The 25959-nt window shown below is 44.1% G+C and overlaps 2 protein-coding genes and 1 pseudogene across 6 annotated transcripts in view; 2 read left to right on the top strand and 1 right to left on the bottom strand.

Annotated features, from left to right (window-relative positions):
- The window catches only part of CD109 (CD109 molecule), a 305344-nt gene extending 298524 nt beyond the window's left edge, over positions 1 to 6820 (bottom strand). For 2 of the 4 annotated variants that reach the window (XM_054254174.2, XM_078369551.1), the window contains exons 1-2: positions 6695 to 6820; positions 2929 to 3019 (exon numbers count right to left, since the gene is read on the bottom strand). The gene's annotated coding sequence lies outside the window, so the exon portion shown is untranslated. Of the gene's footprint in view, positions 1 to 2928; positions 3020 to 3592; positions 3854 to 6694 lie in introns of those variants that run through there. The other 2 variants (XM_054254172.2, XM_078369552.1) reach the window with 1 other exon arrangement.
- A 153-nt stretch (positions 6821 to 6973) lies between these two features.
- On the top strand, positions 6974 to 10477 carry EEF1A1 (eukaryotic translation elongation factor 1 alpha 1). 2 transcript variants are annotated; one of them, XM_008994671.5, is made up of 8 exons: positions 6974 to 7006; positions 7944 to 8117; positions 8465 to 8644; positions 8777 to 9073; positions 9157 to 9307; positions 9391 to 9647; positions 9735 to 9969; positions 10055 to 10477. In XM_008994671.5, the coding sequence occupies exons 2-8, from the start codon at positions 7974 to 7976 to the stop codon at positions 10177 to 10179; spliced, it is 1389 nt and encodes a 462-aa protein (XP_008992919.1). In that variant the 5' UTR covers positions 6974 to 7006; positions 7944 to 7973; the 3' UTR covers positions 10180 to 10477. The 2 variants fall into 2 exon arrangements, with proteins under 2 accessions (XP_008992919.1, XP_008992920.1); XM_008994672.4 differs by having other exon boundaries at positions 6974 to 7639.
- A 13782-nt stretch (positions 10478 to 24259) lies between these two features.
- LOC103792502 (ATP synthase F(1) complex subunit gamma, mitochondrial pseudogene) lies at positions 24260 to 25683 on the top strand (annotated as a pseudogene).
- Positions 25684 to 25959: the final 276 nt, after the last annotated feature.

Below are 25959 nucleotides of genomic sequence, written 5' to 3'. Positions count from 1 at the left end.
CTGATAAAGAAATTATCTGGGACTACGAATATATTTCAGCTTGTCTCTTAGTTAAGTGCTCTGTAAATTATATCAGCTATGAAGATAAAGAAATACTGAAAACTGACATTATTTATAAAATATGCATTCACAAATGAATAGTGAGTGAGGAAGCCCTGCTACTAGGCTTACAACTACTGAGCTCTGCTCAGGAACCCTAACCTGGTCCAGAGTGAGCAGTGGTCTCGGCCTAGCTTTTCACCAGTCTAGACGCCTTCCGGTTTTTTTTTCATCAAGATGAGTGATGAACCCAGACTTGTCAGAAGTGAAGTTTGACAGGTCAAAACTGAAGAAAACTAACACTGAAGACAAAAAATACTCTTTCTTCCAAGGAAAGTATTCAGCAGGAGAAAGAGGGTATACAAACATCATATGATGGGGGCTGGTTTTGGTGGCTCACACCTGTAATCCCAACACTTTGGGAGGCCGAAGGTGGGTGGATCACCAGAGGTCAGGAGTTCTAGACCAGTGTGGCCAACATGGCTGAAACCCATCTCTAATGAAAATATTAAAATGGGGCAGGGCGCAGTGGCTCACACCTATAATCCCAGCACTTTAGGAGGCTGAGGCAGGTGGATCATGAGGTCAGGAGATCAAGACCAGCCTGGCCAACATGGTGAAACTCCGTCTCTACTAAAAATACAAAAATTAGCCAGGTGTAGTGGTGCATGCCTGTAGTCCCAGCTACTAAGGAGGCTGAGGCAGGAGAATCGCCTGAACCCGAGAGGCAGAGGTTGCAGTGAGCCGAGATCCCGTCACTGCACTCCAGCCTGGGTGACAGAGTGAGACTCTGTCTCAAAAAAAAAAAAAAAAAATACAAAAATTAATAAGGCATGGTGGCACATGCCTGTAATCTCAGCTACCCAGAAGTCTGAGGCAGGTGAATCACTTGAACCTGGGAGGCAGAGGGTGCAGTGAGTGGAGATCATGCCACTGCACTCCAGCCTGGGTGACAGAACAAGACTCCATCTCAAAACAAAACAAAACATCAAAAATCTTCCCATTGGTGCATAAATTCCGCATGGCAGATGCTGCCAATAATCTAACCAAAGATGACCTGTGTGTGTATAGTCTTTGCACCTCCTATGGAAAAGCCAATTTTAACCTTCTATGAGTCCTTCCATTGCTTCATAATCCTCATGAAGTTGCATGTTTTTGCCGCTTCTCAGTTTATTTTCATTTCTAATGTAGCAATAAAATAATAAATATACTCACTAAAAAAAACAGTGAGAGAAGAAAATGTTTTCCTTCGTACCAAGTAAGAGAGCACTTATCCTGGTAGGACCTGGCTTTGGAATTATGAGAGCAGCAGTAGAACTAGCTTTAGTTTCCTCAGTTTCCTTGGCGTATTCTTCAGGCTTCCTTTAAACTACTAAAATGAGAGTAACATTTCATTGTGTAACCTCTGTACAATTTCTTACTGTGTATATGTATTACCTATGTAAAAATGCTTACAATTAAAAAGATACCAATGAGTTTATTTTCTCTACTGACTCAAGTTGGTGTCACTGGCATATCAATTAAGAACAGGCTTTCTCCAAAAACCCTGTAGAAACACTGTCTTTTGTACTAATAAAGAGCCCCCATGTCTTCTCATGTCATTGCATATTAAAATTACGACGTAGGTACTAAGTAGGAACAAAAAGCCCCCGGGGACAGTGGCTCACACCTGTAATCCCAACATTTTGGGATGCCAAGGTAGGAGGATCATGAGGTCAGGAGTTTGAGACCAGCCTGACCAACATGGTGAAACCTCATCTCTGCTAAAAATACAAAAATTTTAGCGAGGTGTGGTGGCGAGTGCCTGTAGTTCCAGCTACTGAGGAGGCCGACCCATATCTTTTTTCTTTTCTTTTTTTTTTTTTTTTTTGAGACAGAGTCTTGCTGTTGCCCAGGCTGGAGTGCAATGGCTGATCTCCATTTACCATAAGCTCTGCCTCCTGGGTTCAAGAGATTCTCCTGCCTCAGCCTCCAGAGTAGCTGGGATTATAGGTGCAGGCTACCATGCCTGACTCACTTTTTGTATTTTTAGTAGAGATGAGGTTTCACCATGTTGACGAGGCTGGTCCCAAACTCCTGACCTTGTGATCCACCCGCCTTAGCCTCTCAAAGTGCTGAGATTACAGGCATGAGCCATCGCTCCTGGCTGAGCCAACCCATTTCACACATGTGCTCAGAACTGCTGGGCTGTCGCAAGGTCTAAGCAAAAGAGCAAAGACTAACTCCCTAATTTTCTGACCCCGATGCCACTGATATTTTCATTATACAGGCTGCCTCAGCCAGCTGGTAAGGGTTGGGACTAGCTTTCTGATCAGACTACCTGGCTTCCAATCCTGCTCCGCTGGGCCCTAATGTATTCACGAGAAAATATCACCAAGCTGTATTAGGTAAAAAAAGCAAGGTGGCATATTGTAATTTTACCATTTTGTGCCAAAAAAGGGTAAAACTTTAGAAAAAGTATATATGTCTTATTTGCTTATTATGCATAAACTGTCTGTTGCCCATTGCTGCTCCATCTATACAATGTGGGTGGTAGGATTATATTAAATATTGCAAATGTTAGAACAGTGCCTGTCACACTAACTGGCCATTTTATTTGGATTCTCAGTCCAAATAGTTCCTTGAACTGATCACATTCTTGGCTTAATCACATTCTAAAATACCCCTTTAAAAATCTTCCCCCCTCTTCCCCCCACCAAGATGGAGTCTCACTCTGTTACCCAGGCTGGAATGCAGTGGCAGGATCTCTGCTCACTGCAACCTCCTCCTCCCAGGTTCAAGCGATTCTCTTGCCTCAGATTCCCAAGTAGCTGTGATTACAGGTGCACACCCCCACTCCCTGCTATTTTTGTATTTTTAGTACAGACAGGGTCTCTCTCGAACTCTTACCTCAGGTGATCCGCCCAGCGTGGCTTCCCAAAGTGCTGGGATTACAGGTGTGAGCCACTGTGCCCAGCCATCATCTTTTCTTCAGAGGTAGCTACAGCAGATAAAAAGATTTAAAAATCATTTTCACGTGGCAGGCCATGGCAAAATGTAACTACTTAAGCCTGCTTTAAATTAGACTAATAGCAGAGTGATTAGCCTATACTGAAAGCTTGGTGAATCACAATTATGTACCTCAAAGAACTATTCTTTTTTGCCTTGTTACTATGTAAATAACTGAAATCTTTTTCTTCCTAAAAGGGGTCATGTTGATGTTTACTTACAATGTATTTAAAGTTTGTCACTGGAAATGGTTATGAGCAAGTTTAAGAAAAATCTTCAGCAAATACCACCTTCGATTATGACCCCAAAACACGTTTACAAGCCTCAACATCGTTACTGTTACCGCTTTATATAAGACAGTAAAAGATACTGATGAGCTGTAGAGGCACGGGGAGGAGGGAATGGCTTATGATCATGTTGAAAACATAGGGTCTGGGGAAAAGGGATTTAAAAGAAGAAGGAAGAGAGAGGAGGAAGGAGGAGGAGGAGGAAGAGGAAGAATAAAAAAGACTTAGACTTAAAAAGTCTTAGAGACCAGCTCACAGTGGCAAAAACCGACTCTCACCCGGAGCCCCGTGAGGTTTTCTGCTTCTTCCCGTCCCTTCCTTCCGCAGTCAGAGGGCGGAAGAAAGTGACCTCAAGGTGGGGCGAGTCACAGAGCGGACTCTGGCGACCTGACGCTGGGGAGACTCGAGCGCGGATCCATGCCGCCGGCCCGCAGGTGACCCAGCGCGGAGAAACGCCAGTGGCGTGGCCTGGCGAGCTGACGCCGGGCAAGGACCACCCGCGCCAGCCTTGCCACCCCAGGCTCCCTTCCTAGGAAACCGGGTGAGCCTCGGGGCGCGCGGGGCTTCCCCGGGACCGGCGTTCCAGTCCCTCTCCGGGTTTCCGGCCCAACCCTGGCCCGAGAGAGCGGAAAATTATCTCTGCCATGAGAAAATGCTCGTGGCCAGTGACTACCCTTCATGCACAATAATATGGCTAAGATGGGCTGAAAGGTTTTGGTTTTTTGTTTTGTTTTGAGACAAGGTTTCGTTCTGTCGCCCAGGCTGGAGTTTAGAGGCGCGATCTTGGCTCACTGCAACCTCCGCCTCCCTGGTTCCAGCGATTCTCCTGCCTCAGCCTCCCAAGTAGCTGGAATTACAAGCGTGCACCACCACGTCCGGCAATTTTTAGGAGTGACGGGGTTTCACCATGTTGGCCAGGCTGGTCTCGAACTCCTGGCCTCAAGTGATCCCTCCGCCTCGGCCTACCAAGGTGCTGGGATTAAAGGCATATTGGTTCTTAAACACGAGAATTGAGATCTCCTTTCATCTATTGAAAGTCTGGGCCAATGCTGCAACATTCAGAACACCAGTTGATGTTGCACAATCGATTACTTAATTTATAAATCAAGGACCAGTATAATTTTGCCATTCCTTGAGTGATATTTTTAAAAGCATTCCTTTTTTTTTTTTTGAGACGGAGTTTCACTGTTGCCTAGGCTAGAGTACAGTGATGTGATCTCGGCTCACTGCACCCTCTGCCTCCCAGGTTCAAGCAATTCTCTGCCTCAGCCTCCTGAGTAGCTGGGATTAACAGTCACCCACCACGATGCCGGGCTCATTTTTTCTATTTTAAATAGAGACAGGGTTTCACCATCTTGGTCTTGAACTCCTGACCTCGTGATCTACCAGCCTCTGCTTCCCAAAGTGCTGGGATTACCAGCATGAGCCACCAGGCCTGGCCCTCAGAAAACAATCTCTGTAAGGTATTTATGTAGCCTTTACTATTATCCACAATAACAGGGGCTTGCGAAAATCTTGGCCTGTGGCCAGGTGTCGTGGCCCACGTCTATAATCCCAGCACTTTGGGAGGCCAACGCGGGTGGATCACCTGAAGTCAGAAGTTCGAGACCAGCCTGGCCAATATGGTGAAACCCCATCTCTACTAAAATAAAAAAATTAGCTGGGCATGGTGGCAGGCCCTGTAGTCCCAACTTCTTGGGAGGCTGAGGCAGGAGAATCGCTTGAACCAGGGAGGTGGAGGTTGCAGAGAGCCGAGATTTTGCCACTGCACTCCAGCCTGGCGACAGAGCCGGACTCCCTAAAAAAAAGTATACTGTGAAAATTGAAAGGACTAGAAAAACCTGACACTACAAAGATATAAAAACCAACTAAGCACCATGCGAGTTTGCCTTTAACTGCTTCCCAACTTGTTTTCCTCTTCCAGTTTGATTGTGGGTTCTTCTCCAAAAGGAACTCCACAGTACTTAGCTTAGCGTTGGCCACATAGATTCTAAGTAAATGAGTGCGTTCGAGAAGCTGGGCAGGGATATTCTACAGCTGGAAGAAGAAACATAATGATCTAGTAATTAGCTCATTAAAAATAAATCTTCTTCTTTCCTCAGAGGAGCATTTCCCAAGGTCTGCCTTGAGAGCCATCCAAAAAGGCCAAGCTCATCCAATCTTGCCCTAGATTTATGCTAAAATGCTTTTACAATCCAGGATGACAGAAAACGAAAGCACTTATTTAAATATAACGGGCATTTATTTAAATAGGAGAAGGTGTGACCTCATAGCAAGTGTTGGGGATAGGAAACTAGGTGGATAAACTTGCTGATGCTGTAGATCTGTCTCTACAGGAGATCATGTGGAAAATCTGAATTTGAAAAATGTTTAGGTACCTCATGTTTACCAACAAGTGACTGTACATTTTTTTAATTTAAAAAGTACCATGAGGCGGCCAGGCACGGTGGCTCACGCCTGTAATCCCAGCCTTTTGGGAGGCCTAAGCGGGCGGATCATGAGGTCAAGGGATCGAGACCATCCTGGCCAACATGGTGAAACCCTGTCTCTACTGAAAATACAAAAAAATTAGCTGGGCGTGGTGGCGCGCGCCTGTACGCCCAGCTACTCGGGAGGCTGAGGCAGGAGAATTGCTTGAACCCAGGAGGCGGAGGTTGCAGGGAGCCGAGATCACGCCACCGCACTCCAGTCTGGCAGCTGGCAAAGGAGCGAGACTGTCTCAAAAAAAAAAAAAGTACCACAAGGCACAAACACACACTCGCAGGAACTTTTTGGCCTAACAAAACTAGAATTCGATCTAAAGCTCACTGTAGGACTGAGTCTATTCTAAACTGAAAACCTGGACATCTAGAGTACCAGGGCGAGATGACGTGTTATGGGCTTCGATAAAAGCAGCTGGATTTGAATGCAACAAGCCAACAGGGCAGCACAAGAGCGGATTCGCTGCGCTCACGGCCATCGAACCGAACCTCACGGGTCGGTGAGCTGTGAAGGAGGCCCCCAATACGGACCTTTCGCCCCAAGCCCTTCAGGGTCCCCGGGCCTGGTACTCCTCGCTACAAGGGAGGGGCGCGGAAGCCGGGGCAGAGGAGGAGCCAACGCGGGGCTGGGCTGCGACCGGCAGAGGAAGACGCTCTAGGGATTTGTCCCGGACTAGCGAGATGGCAAGGCTAAGGACAGGAGGCGGATTGAGGGGCGAAGATACACCCTAATCTCGATACAACCTTTGGGGCTAAGCCAGCAGTGGTAGAGGGAAGATTGTGGACGTCCCTGCCTCCTCATCGCCCCACCCCCGGCCGGAGCTGAAAGTAATTCATACAAAAGAAGGACTCGTCCTTGCCTTGGGGAATCCCAGGGACCGTCGTTAAACTCCCACTAACCTAGAACCCGGAGATCGCTCCGTTCCCGCCCCCTCACCCGCCAGCTCTCGTCATCGAGATGGAGAAGAGCATGCGCGAGGCTCCGGTTCCCGTCAGTGGGCTGAGAGTACATCGCCCACAGTCCTCGAGAAGTTGGGGGGAGGGGAGGGCAATTGAACCGGTGCCTAGAGAAGGTGGCGCGGGGTAAACTGGGAAAGTGGTGTCGTGTACTGGCTCCGCCCTTTTCCCCCCCGAGGGTGGGGAGAACCATATATAAGTGCCGTAGTCTCCGTGAACGTTCTTTTTCGCAACGGGTTTGCCGCCGGAACACAGGTAAGTACCGTCTGTAGTTTCCGCGGGACTGGCCTCTTTACGAACTATTGGCTTTCGTGTGCTTTTCACTATGTACACGGTGCTGGCCACTGTACATAATTCTTGATCCCGAGTTTTGGGTTGGAAGTGGGTGGGAGAGTTCGAGGCCTTGCGCTTTTCTCCAGCACCTCGTTCGCCTCGTGCTTGAGTTGAGGCCTGGCTTGGGCGCTCCGGCCGCCGCGTGCGAATCTGGTCGCACCTTCGTGCCTGCCCTGCTGTTTTCGCAAGTCTGTAGCCATTTAAAATTGTTGATGACCACCTGCGATGTTCTTTTTCGGGGTAGACAGTCTTATAAGTGCGGGCTAGGATCTGTATACTGGTGTTTCGGTTTTTGGGACTGGGGTACCTCGGGGGATTAGGGGGCCCGTCCGTTTCAGCGCACATGTTCAGCTAGGTGGGGACTGCGAGTGGCAGCCGAGAGTCGGATGGGGGCAGTCTCAAGCCATCCGGCCTGCTCTGGTGGCCGGCTTCGCCCCGCCGTGTGTCGCCCCACCCTGGGCGGCGAGGCCCGGTCGGCACCAGTTGCGTGAGCGGAAAGATGGCCGCTTCCCGGCCCTGCTGTAGGGAACTCAAAATGGAGGACGCGGCGGCCGGGTGAGTCACCCACACAAAGGAAAAGGGCCTTTCCCTCTTTGGCCGCCGCTTCCTGTGACCCCACAGAGTACCAGGGCCGTTCTGGCACCTCGATTAGTTTTCCCAGCGTTTGGAGTACGTCTTTCTTAAGTTGGGGGGAGGGGTTTTATGCGATGGAGTTTCCCCATACTTAGTGGGTGGAGATTGAAGAGTTAGGCCAGCTTGGCACAGCATATAATTCTCCTTGGAATTTGCCCTTTTTGAGTTTGGATCTTGACTTACAGCCTCGAATACTGGTTCAAAGTTTATATTTATGCCATTTCAGGTGTCGTGAAAACTACCCCTAAAAGCCAAAATGGGAAAGGAAAAGACTCATATCAACATTGTCGTCATTGGACACGTAGATTCGGGCAAGTCCACCACTACTGGCCATCTAATCTACAAATGCGGTGGCATTGACAAAAGAACCATTGAAAAATTTGAAAAGGAGGCTGCTGAGGTATGTTTAATGACAGAAATATCAACTAAAATAAGTTTTACCAGCAGGATTGTTGATGTCCCCAAAACTGAGCAGTTCTGAATGTTAATAGTTACCTACTTAGGAAATCATACTTTGCTTTTTGGTTATTTCTGTAACTATTGATAGTAGTTTAGTTCTGAATGTTAATGGTTACAATCCTACTAAAAGTTTGCTCTTTGCTTGCTTCTGTAGCTGTATTGATTACCTAATTACGATCACTTAAGACCTGAAGTTGTAAAGTGGAAACTGCTATGTGCTAATTAAGGTGGGGTGCGAGGAAATTGAAGCTAGAGTTTGTTGCAGTAATCAACTCTCAATTCTTACAGATGGGAAAGGGCTCCTTCAAGTATGCCTGGGTCTTGGATAAACTGAAAGCCGAGCGTGAACGAGGTATCACCATTGATATCTCCTTGTGGAAATTTGAGACCAGCAAGTACTACGTGACTATCATTGATGCCCCAGGACATAGAGACTTCATCAAAAACATGATTACAGGGACATCTCAGGTTGGGATTAACTGCAGGGGGTGTTTATCGTTTTGTTTTTTGTTTTGTTTGGGTTTTTTTTTTTTTTTTTGGGGAAATTCCTATTTTGTCCTTTGGAGAACTTTTGACAGGGATGTCTTTGCTTGCTTTAAGGCTGACTGTGCTGTCCTGATTGTCGCTGCTGGTGTTGGTGAATTCGAAGCTGGTATCTCCAAGAACGGGCAAACCCGAGAGCATGCCCTCCTGGCTTACACACTAGGTGTGAAACAACTAATTGTTGGTGTTAACAAAATGGATTCCACTGAGCCACCCTACAGCCAGAAGAGATATGAGGAAATCGTTAAGGAAGTCAGCACTTACATTAAGAAAATTGGCTACAACCCTGACACAGTAGCATTTGTGCCAATTTCTGGCTGGAATGGTGACAACATGCTGGAGCCAAGTGCTAACGTAAGTGGCTTTCAAAACCATTGTTTAAAAGCTCTGGGAATGGCGATTTCATGCTAACACAAATTGGCATGCTTGTGTTTCAGATGCCTTGGTTCAAGGGTTGGAAAGTGACCCGTAAGGATGGCAATGCCAGCGGGACTACACTGCTTGAGGCTCTGGACTGCATCCTACCACCAACGCGTCCAACTGACAAGCCCTTGCGTCTGCCTCTCCAGGATGTCTATAAAATTGGTGGTAAGTTGACTGTTAATACATTGGAGTTGGTAAGAGTGCCATCTGCTTCTGCGAGTATTACAGTATACTGTAAATATTCTTAGGTATTGGTACTGTTCCTGTTGGTCGAGTGGAGACTGGTGTTCTCAAACCTGGTATGGTGGTCACCTTTGCTCCAGTCAACGTTACAACTGAAGTGAAATCTGTTGAAATGCACCATGAAGCTTTGAGTGAAGCTCTTCCTGGGGACAATGTGGGCTTCAATGTCAAGAATGTGTCTGTCAAGGATGTTCGTCGTGGCAACGTTGCTGGTGACAGCAAGAACGACCCACCAATGGAAGCAGCTGGCTTCACTGCTCAGGTAACAATTTAAAGTGACATGTTCTCATTGCAGAACCTAAAGTCATTTGAGACTGGATTTGTACTGAAAGCAAATCTTTTTTCCAAGGTGATTATCCTGAACCATCCAGGCCAAATCAGTGCTGGCTATGCCCCTGTACTGGATTGCCACACGGCTCATATTGCATGCAAGTTTGCTGAGCTGAAGGAAAAGATTGATCGCCGTTCTGGCAAAAAGCTGGAAGATGGCCCTAAGTTCTTGAAGTCTGGTGATGCTGCCATCGTTGATATGGTTCCTGGCAAGCCCATGTGTGTTGAGAGCTTTTCAGACTACCCACCTCTCGGTAAGGTTGACTAATTTGTGCTAAAGATTAAAAAAAAAATCGTATGAACAAAGTATTTTGGCAATACTAATTTTGTTTTTAACAGGTCGCTTTGCTGTTCGTGATATGAGACAGACAGTTGCCGTGGGTGTCATCAAAGCAGTGGACAAGAAGGCTGCTGGAGCTGGCAAGGTCACCAAGTCTGCCCAGAAAGCTCAGAAGGCTAAATGAATATTACCCCTAATACCTGCCACCTCAGTCTTAATCAGTGGTGGAGGAAGAACGGTCTCAGAACTGTTTGTTTCAATTGGCCATTTAAGTTTAGTAGTAAAAGACTGGTTAATGATAACAATGCATCGTAAAACCTTCAGGAGGAAAGGAGAATGTTTTGTGGACCACTTTGGTTTTCTTTTTTGCGTGTGACAGTTTTAAGTTATTAGTTTTTAAAATCAGTACTTTTTAATGGAAACAACTTGACCAAAAATTTGTCACAGAATTTTGAGACCCATTAAAAAAGTTTAATGAGAAACTTGTGTGTTGTTTTGGTCAATACTGAAACTTCAAAATGCTTAGGTGGAAGATGCCTATTTCTGGTTTTATGGATCAGCTGAAACTTCGTGAGAATGTTGACATTTCCTTCAGGGATAGGGTTGTTAACCCCAACTATTTCGAAGGGGAGGGATTCTAATTTTAAGCTATGAGAGGGCTGCTTTGATTGCAACACCCTGGAGAAGCATCTTACTGTCTCTGAAGGCCAAATGCTATAATGGGTCCTTGTTGCATTGAAAAGTTGATACAATTAACCAACATTAAGTGAATCTTCAGAAACTTGAAATTTCAGTTTCAGATTGGTGTACATTGGAAACATTTGTAGGTTAAAATGACTGGGCAGTGTACTGTAAGTTGAGTATTTCCGATGATGAGGTGTAGTGGCTAGTACACAGCCTATGTGAATAGAAGGACCCATTTTGAAGTTTGCGGAGTAAGCTTTATGCCAGTTTGGTTATTTTGGAAGTTTTGAGTGCTATTAAGAAGAAGGTACTGGTAAAAGATGGTAATTTGAAGTAGCTATAAAATAGAACAGCTCAATGAAGATTTTTCTATATCCTGCAGAGTCCAATACCTATATTTGGATAAATAGCAACTTGTGCTTGACCACTAGCGAGGAAAACTGGTCATAGGCTTAACAGGTGTCAATGATGACCCACTTAATAAAATCCTGAAACTTACAGATTTGCGCATTTGGAAACATGAGATTTAATATGAAAAGAATGAGGTCTGTGGCCCAGGCTGACCTTGGATTTCTGAGCTCATGATCCTATGATCCACTGTGCCCAGTCTCCCATGAATCTTAAAAATTTCTGTGCGAAATAGTATCTAAAGGTACTTTTTTTTGGTTATAAAAAAATGTTAAAGTTTGAAGGATAGGTAAAATTAAAGTGGGGTTTTTTTAGATGGAGTTAAGATTGTTGCTCAGGCCAGGATGCAATGGCATGATTTCAGCTTACTACAGCCTCTGCCTCCTAAGTAGCTGGGATTACAGGCATGCCCCACTATGCCTGGCGGATTCTGTATTTTTAGGGTTTCTCCATGTTGATTAGGCTGGTCTTGATCTGACAGGTGATCCCCCTGCCTTGGCCTCGCATAAAGTGCTGGGACTACAGGCGTGAGCCACTACACCCGGCCAGGATATGTTCTCTTAAGGACATGCCAAGTAGGAGTTAAAGACAAGGCCTCTTAACAGTGACTAGTAATGTGTGTTACTCAAGGTTCAAAGGCACTTGAATTGGCTGTAGAGGTGAGCTTGTAACAAAATGTTACCGTTTTCTCTCCTAAGTCTGAATTAGATAAAATGCCTTCCCATCTACCAATCTTCTGAGGTATCAAATGTGTATATTGAACCAGAGATTTTTGTCCTCAATTTCTTAGCTGTCTTTCTTCATGTTCACACAAGTAAATGACCTGATACTTGCTAGATGAAGGTTGAAAAGACTGGTAAGGCTTTTAATAGATGGCCGACAGACGCCCTGATAATGAAAGTTGACACAGCCGTAAGATTTAACAATAGAGAGTACTGTTGATATGCAAGGAAGCAAGAGTAACGGAAAACTTTTTCCCCCTGGAAACAGCAAAGAGAACAAGTCAGTTTAGTTGCATACTGAGATAAACTTACTCTGAAATCGGTGTCAGACAACTGTGGCTTGAGCCCCACCTGCTGGTATTCATTACAAACTAGCTCAGTACAATAAATTTTTAAGTTTTAAGATGAAGTGGCATTTCTCTAACAGTTACTGTGTTGGAATTGGTTAAAAATTGTGGAGTGGATTTCAAAAATGAGAACTAACGGGTATTTCAAGCTAGCTTGGCTTTTTTTTTTTTTTTTTGAGACAGTTTCACTTTTGCCCAGTCTGGAGTGCAATGCACATTCACAGCTAACTATAGCCCTGACATCCTGGGCTCAAGTGATCCTCCCTGAATAGCCTCAGCCTCCTGAATAGCTGGGGATCACAGGTGTTTGCCATCACACTTGGGTAATTTTTGCATTTTGCCATGTTGCCCAGGCTAGTCTGGAACTCCTGGGCTCAAGCAATCTGCCTGTACTCTTTCCCAGTTAATCTGGTATTTCTTTCAAATCTCAGATGTACCAGGCCTCAGCAGTGACTCAAGGAAGGACCCATGTGCTCTTAGTGGGACACAATTTGTTCAGACCTACTAACCTCAACCCAGTTTCATTTCTTTATAGTGAATACTGTTGACAACTTACATCAGCACGCCAGATTTTAGCACTGCTTTGTCTTTGTGATCTTCGTAATATTTCAAACTTAGTGACTTAACCGTTTATAAATTAGTATAATTCTAAAGATTTCATTCAGCTAGAACCCCTGATATTTAAATGTCCTTTTTCTCTCGTCTAATTATTTGCAGTTAAACATTTTGTCATTTACTTTGGGACTATTTTTAGCAGGCCCATGAATCTCAGGGTTGAGTTTAGTTTCTGGGCTCTGTGGGAGACAATGACAACAAAGATAACCTTAATGTTGCAATAATTCTAAGTAAGCATGGGATATTAGAAAACTTAAGCAAAAGGCCAGGCGTGGTGGCTCATGCCTTGAATGCCAGCACTTTGGGAAGCCAAAGCAGGAAGATTTGTAGTAAAAGTACAAAAAACCCAGTCATGGTAGCACATGACTATAGTCCCAAATGAGGCTGAAGCAGGAGAATCTCTCTAGTCCAATAGGCAGGCGTTGCAGTGAACCGAGACCATGCCACTGCACTCCAGCCTGACTGACAGGGCAAGACTCTTGTCTCAAATAATAAAAATAAAAATTAGCCTCAGGCATGGTGGTGCACACCTGCAGTCTCACCTACTCTGCAGGGCTCAGGCAGGAGGATCATCGGATCCTGCAGTGAGCTATGATGGTGTTATTGCACTTCAGCCTGGGCGACAGAGTGAGACCCTGTGTCAAAAAAATTTTTTTCTTCAGGACACTTGGCCAGGGGCAGTGGCTCATGCCTGTAATCCCAGCACTTTGGGAGGCCAAGGCAGGCAAATCATGAGGTCAAGAGACTGGGACCATCCTGGCAAACACGGTGAAACCCTGTCTCTACTAAAAATACAAAAATTAGCTGGCCATGGTGGCACACACCTGTAATCCCAGCTACTCAGGAGGCTGAGTTAGGAGAATTGCTTGAATCCGGGAGGCAGAGGTTGTAGTGAGCCGAGATCATGCCACTGCACTCCAGCCTGGTGACAGAGCTAGACTCCGTCTTAAAAAAAAAAAAAATAGAAAGCTTTAAGCAAAATGTAAAAGGCTCCTATTCTTTTTTACATATATCTTTTTATTTATTTTTTAAGAAACAGAGTCTCACTATGTCTCTTAAAACCAGGCTGGCTTCACCTCTTGGCCTCAAGCAAAGTGCTGGAGTTACAGGCATGAGCCACTGCACCCTGCCTCGTCTTCTAAAAGTGTACAGTTATGCAAATTTCAACGTACAAACTACCACAATTAAAATATGGAACAGTTCTGTCACCCCACAGAATTCCCCTGTGCCCCTTCAAAAATTAAAATTTTTTTAGAGAAGTCTTGCTCTGTTACACAGGCTGAAGTGCAGCACCCTAATAGCTCTCCGCAGCCTTGAACTCCTGGGCTCAGGATCCTTCCACCTCAGCCTAGGAAGTAGATAGGACTACAGGCATGAGCCACTGCACCTGGCTGCATGTGTCCCCTTGTAGTCAACCTCTTTACCCCTCACCCTTGGTAGCCACTGATTTATTTTGTATCTCATAATATTGTTTTTGCAAGACTGTCCTATACCTGGACTCACAGTTTGTAGCATTTTGAGTGTGGCGGGTTTGTTTTTGTTTTTTTTTTTTTTTTGAGATGGACTTTCTTTTTTTTGTTGTTGTTTTTTGTTTTTTGAGACAGAGTTTCGCTCTTGTTACCCAGGCTGGAGTGCAATGGCGTGATCTCAGCTCACCGCAACCTCCGCCTCCTGGGTTCAGGCAATTCTCCTGCCTCAGCCTCCTGAGTAGCTGGGATTACAGGCACGCACCACCATGCCCAGCTAATTTTTTGTACTTTTAGTAGAGACGGGCTTTCACCATGTTGACCAGGATAGTCTCAATCTCTTGACCTCGTGATTCACCCGCCTCGGCCTCCCAAAGTGCTGGGATTACAGGCTTGAGCCACCGCACCCAGCCGAGATGCACTTTCTATCATCCAGGCTGGAGTACAGTGATGCAGTCTCAGCTCACAGCAACCTCCATCTCCTGATTCAAGCAATTTTCCTGCCTCAGCCTCCTGAGTAGCTGGGACCACATGTGCCCACCACCATGCCCAGATACTTTTTGTATTTTTAGTAGAGACAGGGTTTCACCATGTTGGCCAAGCTGGTCTCGAACTCCTGACCTCAGGTGATCCACCTGCCTCAGCCTCCCAAAGTGCTGACATTACAGGCATGAGCCACCGTGCCCAGCCGAGTCTGGCCTCTTTAACTTAACATGATGCATTTGAGATCCATTCATTTTGCATCTATCTGTAATCTCTTCCCTTTTAATGGATGTATAAGAGTTTGTGTATTTATTCCCAGCTGAGAGACATTTAGTTGTTTCCAGTTTGGGACAATTAATAAAGCTGCTATAAATGTTCACATACAGTTTTGTGTGTAACAGTGTTTTCATTTTACTTGTGTAAATAGCTAGGGAAGCAATTACTGGGCTGAGTGCGAAGTGTTTATAAGAAACTGCCAAGCTGTTTCCAAAGTGGCTGAACCATTTAGTAATGAAGAGATTAATTTTTTTTTGAGGAAGACAAACTACATGGGCATTAAACTGAGATTTCGCAGGTCAGTGAAGTAATTTGTTTAGAAAATATCGTGCTTACTATGTTCTAGGCACTGTTATAGGGATTGGGGATAGACGTGTGAACAAATTGGACATGGTTCTTGACCTTTGAGTTTGTAGTTAGTGGGGGAGATAGAGATTCAATAAATAAAAGTAGCCAATTTTGAGTTGTGATGGTACTATGAAGGAAAAGAGAAATGTATGTTGAGGGAGAAGAATAAAAGAAAGGGACATAATTTAGACTGGCCAGAGAAGGTATTTGCCAGGAATAGCTGACACTGGAAGGATATGTAGGAGGGGAGAATATGAAAACATTGTATTACTTTATATATGTATATTTATTTTATTTTATTTTTTTGAGATGGAGTCTCACTCTATCACCAGGCTGGAGTGCAGTGGCGCGATACTGGCTCACTGCAACCTCCACCTCCAGAGTTCAAGCAATTCTTCTGCCTCAGCCTCCTGAGAGCTCCCCGGACTACAGGCGTGCACCACTATGCCTAGCTAATTTTTGTATTTTTAGTACAGGTGGGGTTTCACCACGTTGGCCAGGATGGTCTCAATCTCTTGACCTCGTGATTAGCCCGCCTCGGCCTCCCAAAGTGCTGGGATTACAGGCATGAGCCACTACACCCGGCCTCAATTTTTATTTTTTTAAATACAGAGTCTCACTCTGTTGCCCAGGCTGGAGTGTAATGATGCTTTATCAGCTCACTGCAACCTCCGCCTCCCAGGTTCAAGTGATTCTCGTGCCTCAGCCTCCCAAGTAGGTGGGACAACAGGTGTGCATGGCCATGCCCAGCTAATTTTTGTATTTTTAGTACAGACTGGGTTTCACCATGTTGGCCACACTGGTCTCGAACTCCTGACCTCAAGTGATCCATCTGCCTTGGTCTCCCAAAGTGCTGGGATTATAGGTGTGAGCCACTGCGCCCAGCCCTTCCAATATTCATTTAAATTTGCCTGCCAGTAACTTCTCATTATACTTAGGCTCTAGTATTACAATTCACTTTATTCTCTCTTTTAAATTTTTTTTTCTTTTTTTATTCTCTTATCTATAAGAGCCGCAATACCTGAAGACACAAATTGATATCCCTTAGTCACATCCAAGACACTTTCAGTTCCTACAGCTGTTTCTTAATCTTATTCACATGGTTTCTAGATTGTTCACAGACAGCTTATAGCTTTTTTATTTTTCTGAGAGAGAGTCTCACTCTGTTCACTGGGCTGGAGTGCAGTGGCACAATCACTGCAACCTCTGCCTTTTAGGTTCAGGTGATTCTCCTGCTTCAACCTCTCAAGTAACTGGGGCTCATGCTACCACCATACCTGGCTACTTTTTGTATTTTTAGTAGAGACAGTTTCACCATGTTGACCAGGCTGGTTTCGAACTCTTGACCTCAAGTGATCTGCCTGTGGATGGTCTTTTTCTTCCATTTATTTTGGAATGATTTTAGATACACAGAAAAGTTGCAAAGATAAGAATTTCCATATAACCCTCACCCAGTTTGCCTTCCCTAATGTTAACATCTTACATTATCATAGTACATTTGTCAAAACTAAGAAACTAATTTTTTTTTCTAATAAAAATAATAGAGATGGCCGGGCACAGTGGCACATGCCTGTAATCCCAGCACCTTGGGAGGCCGACGCAGGTGTATCACGAGGTCAAGAGATCGAGACTATCCTGGTCAACATGATGAAACCCCATCTCTACTAAAAATACAAAAAATTAGCTGGGCATGGTGGTGCATGCCTGTAATCCCAGCTACTCAGGAGGCTGAGGCAGGAGAATTGCCTGATCCCAGGAGGCGGAGGTTGTGGTGAGCCGTGATCGTGCCATTGCACTCCAGCCTGGGTAACGAGAGCGAAACTCCGTCTCAAAAAATAAAATAAAATAAAAATAATAGAGACAAGGTCTCACTATATCGTCCCCGCTAGTCTCAAACTCTGAGCTCAAGCTGGGATTACAGGCATGAGCCACCACACCCAGCCTACATTTGTATGTTACTGTTAGTCTCCAGACTATTCACATTCCACCAGTTTTTCTACTCATACCCATTTTTCAGTTTCAGGATCCAATTCAGGACACGATACCACTGTATGGTTAATTTACATTTGATCTCAGCCAAAATGCCACGAAGAGATGGATGGTTAATTTAAAAAACTCAGGCATTATCACCACTGTATTTTATCATCTCATTAAGATAATTCTGTATCTGGAGCCTGCTATTTAGCATGATTAAGTAAAAATGTGGACATTGTGATTTACAGATCTGATATTTTTGTTTTTGTGTTTTTACTTTAAGTCCTAGACAAAGAAGGTTTAAAGACACAGGCCTTGTCATACTGCACTATAGAACTGCACTTGATTATGGTGGGCCAAGTGGTTGAAAATTCACCTAACAAGACCATAACATAGGTATAATTTTAATCACAAGGCAATTGTGAAAATTTTATCAAATGTTTAATAAAAGCAAGGTGAAGTAGGTGATAACTTTAAATTTACTTTCCATTTTTGGGCACACAAAAATAATTTGCTCTACCACTTAAGAGTTACAGGGTCAGCTGGGTGTGGTGGCTCACGCCTGTAATCTCAGCACTTTCGGAGGCCAAGGCAGGCAGATTATCTGAGGTCAGGAGTTCAAGACCAGCCTGGCCAACACAGTGAAACCCTGTCTTAAAAAAAAAAAAAAAAAAAAACAGTTATAAGGTCAAGGTGGGAGTAAATAATCTTTGTACTAGGAATTAAAAGTTTCTATTTGAGCCAGTCATGGTTTCCCTAAAAGCGTTCAAGTAGTAGGCTGGGTGTGGCACCTGTAATCCCAGCACTTTGGGGAGACCGAAGTGGGTGGATCACCTGAGGCTGGGAGTTTGAGACCAGCCTGATCAACATGGAGAAACTGTCTCTACTAAAAATACAAAATTAGCCAGGTGTGGTGGCACATGCCTGTAATCCCAGCTACTTAGGAGGCTGAGGCAGGAGAATCACTTGAACCCAGGAGGCGGGAGTTGTGGTGAGCCAAGATGACACCACTACACTCCAGCCTGGGTGACAAAGCGAGACTCTGTCTCAAATTAAAATTAAAAAAAAAATTATACATACATACATATACATATATATATATATATGTATATGTATATATATATACATATATATAATGATTATGGACGAGGCAGGAGGATTGCTTAAAGTCAGGAGAATCACTTGAATCCAGGAGGCGGAAGTTGTGGTGAGCCGAGATCGCACCATTACAGTCCAGCCTAGGCAAAAAGAGCAAAAGTATGTCTCAAAAAAAAAAAAATAGTTTAGGTAGTTTTGCTTTTATTAAACTTTACATTTAAAACTAACTCAAGCCCAGGTGCGGTGGCTCAAACCTGTAATCCTAGCACTCTGGGAGGCCAAGGTGGGTGGATCACCTGAGGTAGGGAGTTCAAGACCAGCCTGACCAACATGGTGAAACTCCGTCTTCAAACAAAACTAACTCAAAACCCATCAAAGCAACAATATGCAGTCTGGATATTGCCTTTAACACAATTCCTTTTGAGACACTGTCTAAAATATGGGTTATTGCTTGTATAAAGCCAAATACACCGAAGTCAAAAGTAAGCAGTTTTGTCCATTCCAGTGGAAAAAAGCATATAGAAGATTGTGTGGTTTTCAGAAGGTAAATGCCAGGTGACTAATACCAAGCGAAAAAACATAAATAACATCATATGAAAAAACATAAAACTCGGTGATATTTTCAGTAAAATCATGTGATTGAGGGAATATCCTAGTTGGTGTTGGGATAAACTAGGGTTACCATGTAAGCAATTTGAGTTTGAGTTCTGATGCTGTCTGGAGGCATGAAAACTGAATAAGTGGTTCTCAGCCTTCTGGTGAGGGTATCTGCAACATTTTCTGAGGCCTGGATTGTAGCCATATGGGTACAACAGTGCAGCTATATTGGTGCAACAAAAGAAGAACCTCATGGAGCATTCACCTACGGTCCCTCACTTTAGCCATTATCATACCTTCTCAATTGACTCATTGGACTTCTCTGTTGAGCCTCTTGCAGGATTCCGTATATAACTAGCAACTCAGTAAATGTCTGATGAGAAATGAGGTGATTTTTCTTCAGTTATGGTTGCATACAAAGAATGTTTTCTCATAATTATCTTTATGTTGAGGTTAGCGATGCATTTTTTGGAACTCAATTTCTCATGCCATATAACTGCTCAGCAGTACTTTTCTTCAGAGCTATAATTAATACCTATGAATTTTGAGTTAAACTGCCCTCCTTAAGGTTGTTTCTTATGAAATTGAAAATATAGAAAATTCAAGCCATTTCATTAAGTTACTTGAAACACCACATACACATAGCACAGTCTGGTCTTGTATTAAAATACAGTATATTCTATAAGCGTTTCCTTTTAAATGTAGGCAGTGTGTTTTTTATGAATCTTACTTTACTGTTATAAATTTGGATTGCCTATGTTTTAAAAGGATGTAGACAAACTCCAAAAGAGAATTATAAAAGCAACCAACATAATTAAAGACTAAAAATGACTTAATTACGGGCCACTGGGCTAAAAAATAGTTGTTTAGCCTAGCTAATTCTAAGAAAGTATTATTGTCTTCAGATATATGAAGACTATTTTAAATCTGCAGATGGTGCTGTTCAAATGAAACTCACTCTCTGAATTCCCCTACAGCCTCCAAACTAGAATACCTTTGAAATAGAGTGAGTGCTGAAATGGCTAATTAAGCATGCAACTCCATAAACGCTTAACATGAAATAGGTTACAAAGGGTATGAGTAGGGACTGAAAGTTAAGAGAAACAGACTTCTAGATTGTTCAAAAGGGATGGAGAAACTTAATCCAGTAGAGGACTGCTGGTCCCTAGGAGGGGAAAAACCCACCGAAAGTGGCAGAAAGGTATTTTATATAAAGGGAATCATATAGTATTTATCTTTTTGTGACTGGCTGATTTCACTTAGCATAACTTTTCCAAGGTTCAGCCATTTTGTAGCATGTATATGAATTTCCTTCCTTTTTAAGGCTGTATAATATTCCATTGTATATATATGCCACATTTTGTTTATCCTTTCATTCATTGAAGGATACTTGGGTTACTTCCAGCTTTTGGCTATTGTGAACTAACACTGCTACAAACATGAGTGGACAAATATCTTTTTATTTTTTTCTTCTGAGATTGAGTCTCACTCTGCCACCCAGGCTGGAGTGCAATGGCATGATCTCAACTCACTGCAACCTCCACCTCCCAGGTTCAAGCGATTCTCCTGTCTCAGCCTCTCAAGTAGCTGGGATTACAGGTCCACACCACCATGCCTGGCTTATTTTTTTATTTTAGTAGAGATGTGAGGTTTCACTGTATTGCACAGGCTGAAAATTTTTGTTGTTGTTGTTGTTATATGGATGAGAGGTTTCTATGTTACACAGGCTGGCCTCAAATGCCTAGCCTTGCCTCCTTATGTGCCAGGACAATAGGCCTGAGCCACCATGGCTCCCTCTTTTTTTTTTTTTTTTTTTTTTTGAGACAGAGTCTTGCTCTGTCCCCCAGGCTGGAGTACAATGGCATGATCTCAGCTCACTGCAACCTCTGCCTCCTGGGTTCAACCGATTCTCCTGCCTCAGCCTCTTGAGTAGCTGGGACTACAGGCGAGTGCCACCACGCCCGGCTAATTTTATTTTTAGTAGAGATGGGGTTTCACTGTTAGACCATGGTGGATCACATGGTCTCGATCTCCTGACCTTGTGATCCACCCACCTCAGCCTCCAAAAGTGCTGGGATTACAGACGTGAGCCACCGTGCCCAGCCTTTTCTTTTTGTTGAAACAGTCTTGCTCTGTCACCCAGGCTGGAGTGCAGTGGCTTGATCTCAGCTCACTGCATCCTCCATCTCCTAGGTTCAAGCGATTCTTGTACCTGAGCTACCCGAGTAGCTGGGATTACAGGAGCATGACATCGCGCCTAGCTAATTTTTGTATTTTAGTAGGGGTTTCAACACGTAGGCCAGGCTGGTCTCAAACTCCTGTCCTCAAGTGATCTGCCTGCCCTGGCCACCCAAAGTACTGGGATTACATATGTGAGCCACTGCGCCTCGGCTTTTTTTTTTTTTAGGTAGGGTCTTGCTCTGTTGCCCAGGCTGGTCTTGAACTTCTGAGCTCAAGTGATCCGCCCAGCCTCTCAAAGTGCTGAGATTACAGGCGTGAGCCACTGCACCTGGCTTGTCATAGGTATTTTTTTCTTCTTCTTCTTTTTTGAAACAGAGTTTCACTCTTGTTACTCAGGAGTGCAATGGCGTGATCTCGGCTCACCGCTACCTCCGCCTCCTGGGTTCAGGCAATTCTCCTGCCTCAGCCTCCTGAGTATCTAGGACTACAGGAACGCGCCACCATGCCCAGCTAATTTTTTGTATTTTTAGTAGAGACGGGGTGTCACCATGTTGACCAAGATGGTCTCCATCTCTTGTGCTGGGATTACAGGCATGAGCCACCGCGCCCGGCCGTCACAAGTATTTTAATCTCATTTAATTGTTCACTTGAGTTTTAGTAATACAATTTCTTTGCCTTTAGTAATATTTATCAATCTATTTAAAAAGCATGAGCATTTACAGCTGTAATATTGCTTACCTTTACGAGGCTTGTATATTGTTTTTTTTTTTGAGACGGAGCTTTGCTCTTGTTACCCAGGCTGGAGTGCAATGGCGCGATCTCAGCTCACCACAACCTCCGCCTCCTGGGTTCAAGCAATTCTCTTGCCTTAGCCTCCCGAGTAGCTGGGACTACAGGCGCACGCCACCATGCCCAGCTAATTTTTGTATTTTTAGTAGAGACGGGGTTTCACCTTGTTGACCAGGATGGTCTCGATCTTTGACCTCGTGATCCACCTGCCTCAGCCTCCCAAGGTGCTGGGATTATAGGCGTGAGCCACCGCACCTGGCCAGAGGCTTATATATTGTTAAGATTATATTAGCAATATATAAGATATTAACATTAAGGAAGGGCCAGGCACATGGTGCCTCATGCCTGTAATCTCACCTACACAGAAGGCTGAAGAGCGAGGGCTGCTTGAGCCCAGGACTTTGAGACCAGCCTGGGAAACACAGTAAGATCCCATGTCTACAAAAACTTAAAAATTAGCCATGCATGGTGGTGCATGCCTGTAGTACCAGCTACTTGGAGGGCTGAGGTGGGAAAATAGCTTGAGTCAGGGAGGTTGAGGCAGCAGTGAGCTGTGATCATTGCCACTATACTCCAGCCTGGGTGGCAGAGTAAGTAAGATCTTATCTCTAAATAAGAAAATAAAATAAAAACATTAAGGTAGAATGAAATAAGTGCAATAATGGAAGTATTGTGGAGAGGGAGTATAAGAGGAAGCGTAAGTCCTCTTCCAGATCAGAATAAACCCCTAGTCTCTGTTAGTGGTCTTCCTGATACTCCTGACCACTTCTAGACAAGGCATTCTTGTAGGAGTTGAAATTTCTGAAGTGGAAAAACCATGGCTATTCCAATCTGGGTTGAAACTAAAAAATGACAAAATACTTTTTTTTTTTGAGATGGAGTTTTGTTCTTGTTTCCCAAGCTGGAGTGCAATGGGACGATCTCAGCTCATTGAAACCTCCGCCTCCCAGGTTCAAACAATTCTCCTGCCTCAGCTTCCTGAGTAGCTGGGATTACAGCCATATGCCACCATGCCCAGCTAGTTTTTTGTATTTTTAGTAGAAACGGGGTTTCACCATATTAGCCAGGCTGGTCTTGAACTCCTGGCCTCAGATGATCCACCTGCCTCGGCTTCCCAAAGTGCAGGGATTACAGGCGTGAGCCACTATACCTGGACTGACAAAATACTTTTAAAACCATCAGTCATAAAATTTAAGCTTTTTGCTATAAGGGAACTTTGTTTTCAGGGCTATAATGGTTTAATTTAGCATAGGTCCCTATCTTCATCCTTCCTCCCCAATAATTTTAGAAATGCTTAGTGTTTGTTAGTCATTTCTTCTTTTTTGGTGTTCCTGTTGAAATAAATTGGAAAAATAACTGGCTTCTCCAATTGCTAGGCAGTCTGGTCTGTGGTGACTGGAGGAAGTCACACGTATGGCCAGATTTTGTTGACAGCTGATTATTGTACTGTCAGGGGATTTCTATGAAGTAACTGCATTAAGGTTATATTTTTAGCTGATTTATTACTAGGGTGTTGTATTCTGTATCACTTCTGGCTAGCAGCACCAGACAGTAGGATGTTTTGACGTATTAAGTGATGTAATTTCGTATAAATTGGCTGGGCGTGGTGGCTCATGCCTGTAATCCTAGCACTTTGGGAGGCCGAGGTGGGTGGATCACCTGAGGTCAGAAGTTTACTACCAGACTGGCCATCATGGTGAAACCCCATCTTTAAAAAAAAATAAAAATAAAAAATAAAATTTTTGTATAAGTTAACATACAAACATTGTGGATTTAAAGAGGTCAGGCTGGGTGTGGTGGCTCATGCTTATAATCCAAGCACTTTGGGAGGCCGAGGCAAGAGGATCACTTGAGGCCAGATCAAGACCAGACTGGGCAACACACCGAGACTTCATTCCTACAAAACTTTTGTTTGTTTTCTTAAGATGGAGTCTTGCTCTTGTTGCCCAGGCTGCAGTGCAATGGTGTAATCTCAGCGCCCTGCAACCTCAGCCTCTTGAGTAGCTAGGATTACAGGCATGTGCCACAATGCCTGGCTAATTTTTTCTAGTTTTAGTAGAGATGGGGTTTCTTCATGTTATTCAGGCTGGTCTGAAACTCCCAACCTCAGGTGATCCACCAGCCTGTCTACCAAAGTGCTGGGATTACAGGTGTGAGCCACTGTGCCCAGCCATAAAAATTTTTTTTTAAAACTTAGCCAGGCATGGTGGCATTTGCCTGTAGTCCCACCCACCTGGGAGGCTGAGGCAGAAAGATCACCTGAGCCCAGGAGATCAAAGCTGCAGTGAGCTATGATTGAGCCACTGCACTACAACCTGGGCAACAAAGTGAGACCCTGTCTCTAAAAAATAAAATAAAGACAACCGACCTTCAGCAGGGTTGTGGCTACCATGTTCTCTGGCATGGGTGTCTCTGGGCTGTTGGCCTGGACCTTGCAGCCACAATGGATTCAAGTTCGAAATATGGCAACTTTGAAAGATATTACCAGGTGACTAAAGTCCATCAAAAACATCCAGAAAATTACCAAGCCTATGAAAATGGTAGCAGCAGCAAAATATGCCCGAGCTGAAAGAGAGCTGAAACCAGCTCGAATATATGGATTGGGATCTTTGGCTCTGTCTGGAAAAGCTGATATCGGCTGGGCATGGTGGCTCACGCCTGTAATCCCAGCATTTTGGGAGGCCGAGGCGGGTGGATCACGAGGTCAAGAGATCGAGACCATCCTGGTCAACATGGTGAAACCCCGTCTCTACTAAAAACACAAACAAATTAGCTGGGCATGGTGGCACGTGCCTGTAATCCCAGCTGCTCAGGAGGCTGAGGCAGGAGAATTGCCTGAACCCAGGAGGCGGAGGTTGCGGTGAGCTGAGATCGCGTCATTGCACTCCAGCCTGGGTAACAAGAGCGAAAGTCTGTCTTAAAAAAAGAAAAAGCTGATATCAAGGTGCCTGAAGGCAAGAAGAAACACCTCCTTATTGATGTGTCCTCAGATCAAGGACTGTGTGATGCTCTTCATTCCTCTATTGCTAAACAGATGAAAAGTGAGGTTGCTACACTAACAGCAGCTGGGAAAGAAGTTATGCTTGTTGGAATTGGTGACAAAATCAGAGGCATACTTTATAGGACTCGTTCTGACCAGTTTCTAGCAGCATTCAAAGAAGTGGGAAAAAAAGCCTTCAACTTTTGGAGATGTGTCAGTCATTGCCCTTGAATTGCGAAATTCTGGATATGAATTTGATGACGGCTCCATTGTCTTTAATCAATTCAGGTCTGTCATCTCCTATAAGACAGAGGAAAAGCCCATCTTTTCCCTTAATACCATTGCAAGTGCTGAGAGTAAGAGTATCTATGATGATGTTGATGCTGATGTGCTGCAAAATTACCAAGAATACAACCTGGTCAACATCATCTACTACTCTCTGAAGGAGTCCACCAGTAGTGAGCAGAGCACCAGGATAACAGCCATGAACAACGCCAGCAAGAATGTTCCTGAGATGACTGACAAATTGACATTGACATTCAACTGTACCCACCAAGCTGTCATCACAAAGGAGTTGATTGAAATCATCTCTGGTGCTGCAGCTCTGGATTAATGAAAATCAAGTTCCATCCTCAGATAAGAGGTAAAGAAGGAAAATTCAGCTGGCTGATTTTGTTTTTAGCTTACTGCTGTCTCTGTCAGAAGAAACTGTTTATCAATTGTTTGGATTACTGAAGACAGCAAGATATTTGTAAATTATCTTACAATAAACAACTTAAAATAAGAAAATAAAATAACGAAGTTTCACATCTTAAAGCAAATCACAGAATCTAAAATACATATTTTCTATTAAACACTTTTCAGTCAGTTACTTTTGTAATGGAATAGCATTACAAACCTTCATTATAAAGAAACTTTAAAGTTTCTTTATATGTGTAGTGTCACTAGCCCAGAATTGTAGTTGTCAAGAACCTCCCATAGCATTTATGTTTAAGA

This window comes from Callithrix jacchus, chromosome 4 (assembly GCF_049354715.1).
Source record: "Callithrix jacchus isolate 240 chromosome 4, calJac240_pri, whole genome shotgun sequence".
Classification (NCBI taxonomy): Eukaryota; Metazoa; Chordata; class Mammalia; order Primates; family Cebidae; genus Callithrix; species Callithrix jacchus.
This window is presented reverse-complemented; position numbering and strand designations above follow the sequence as displayed.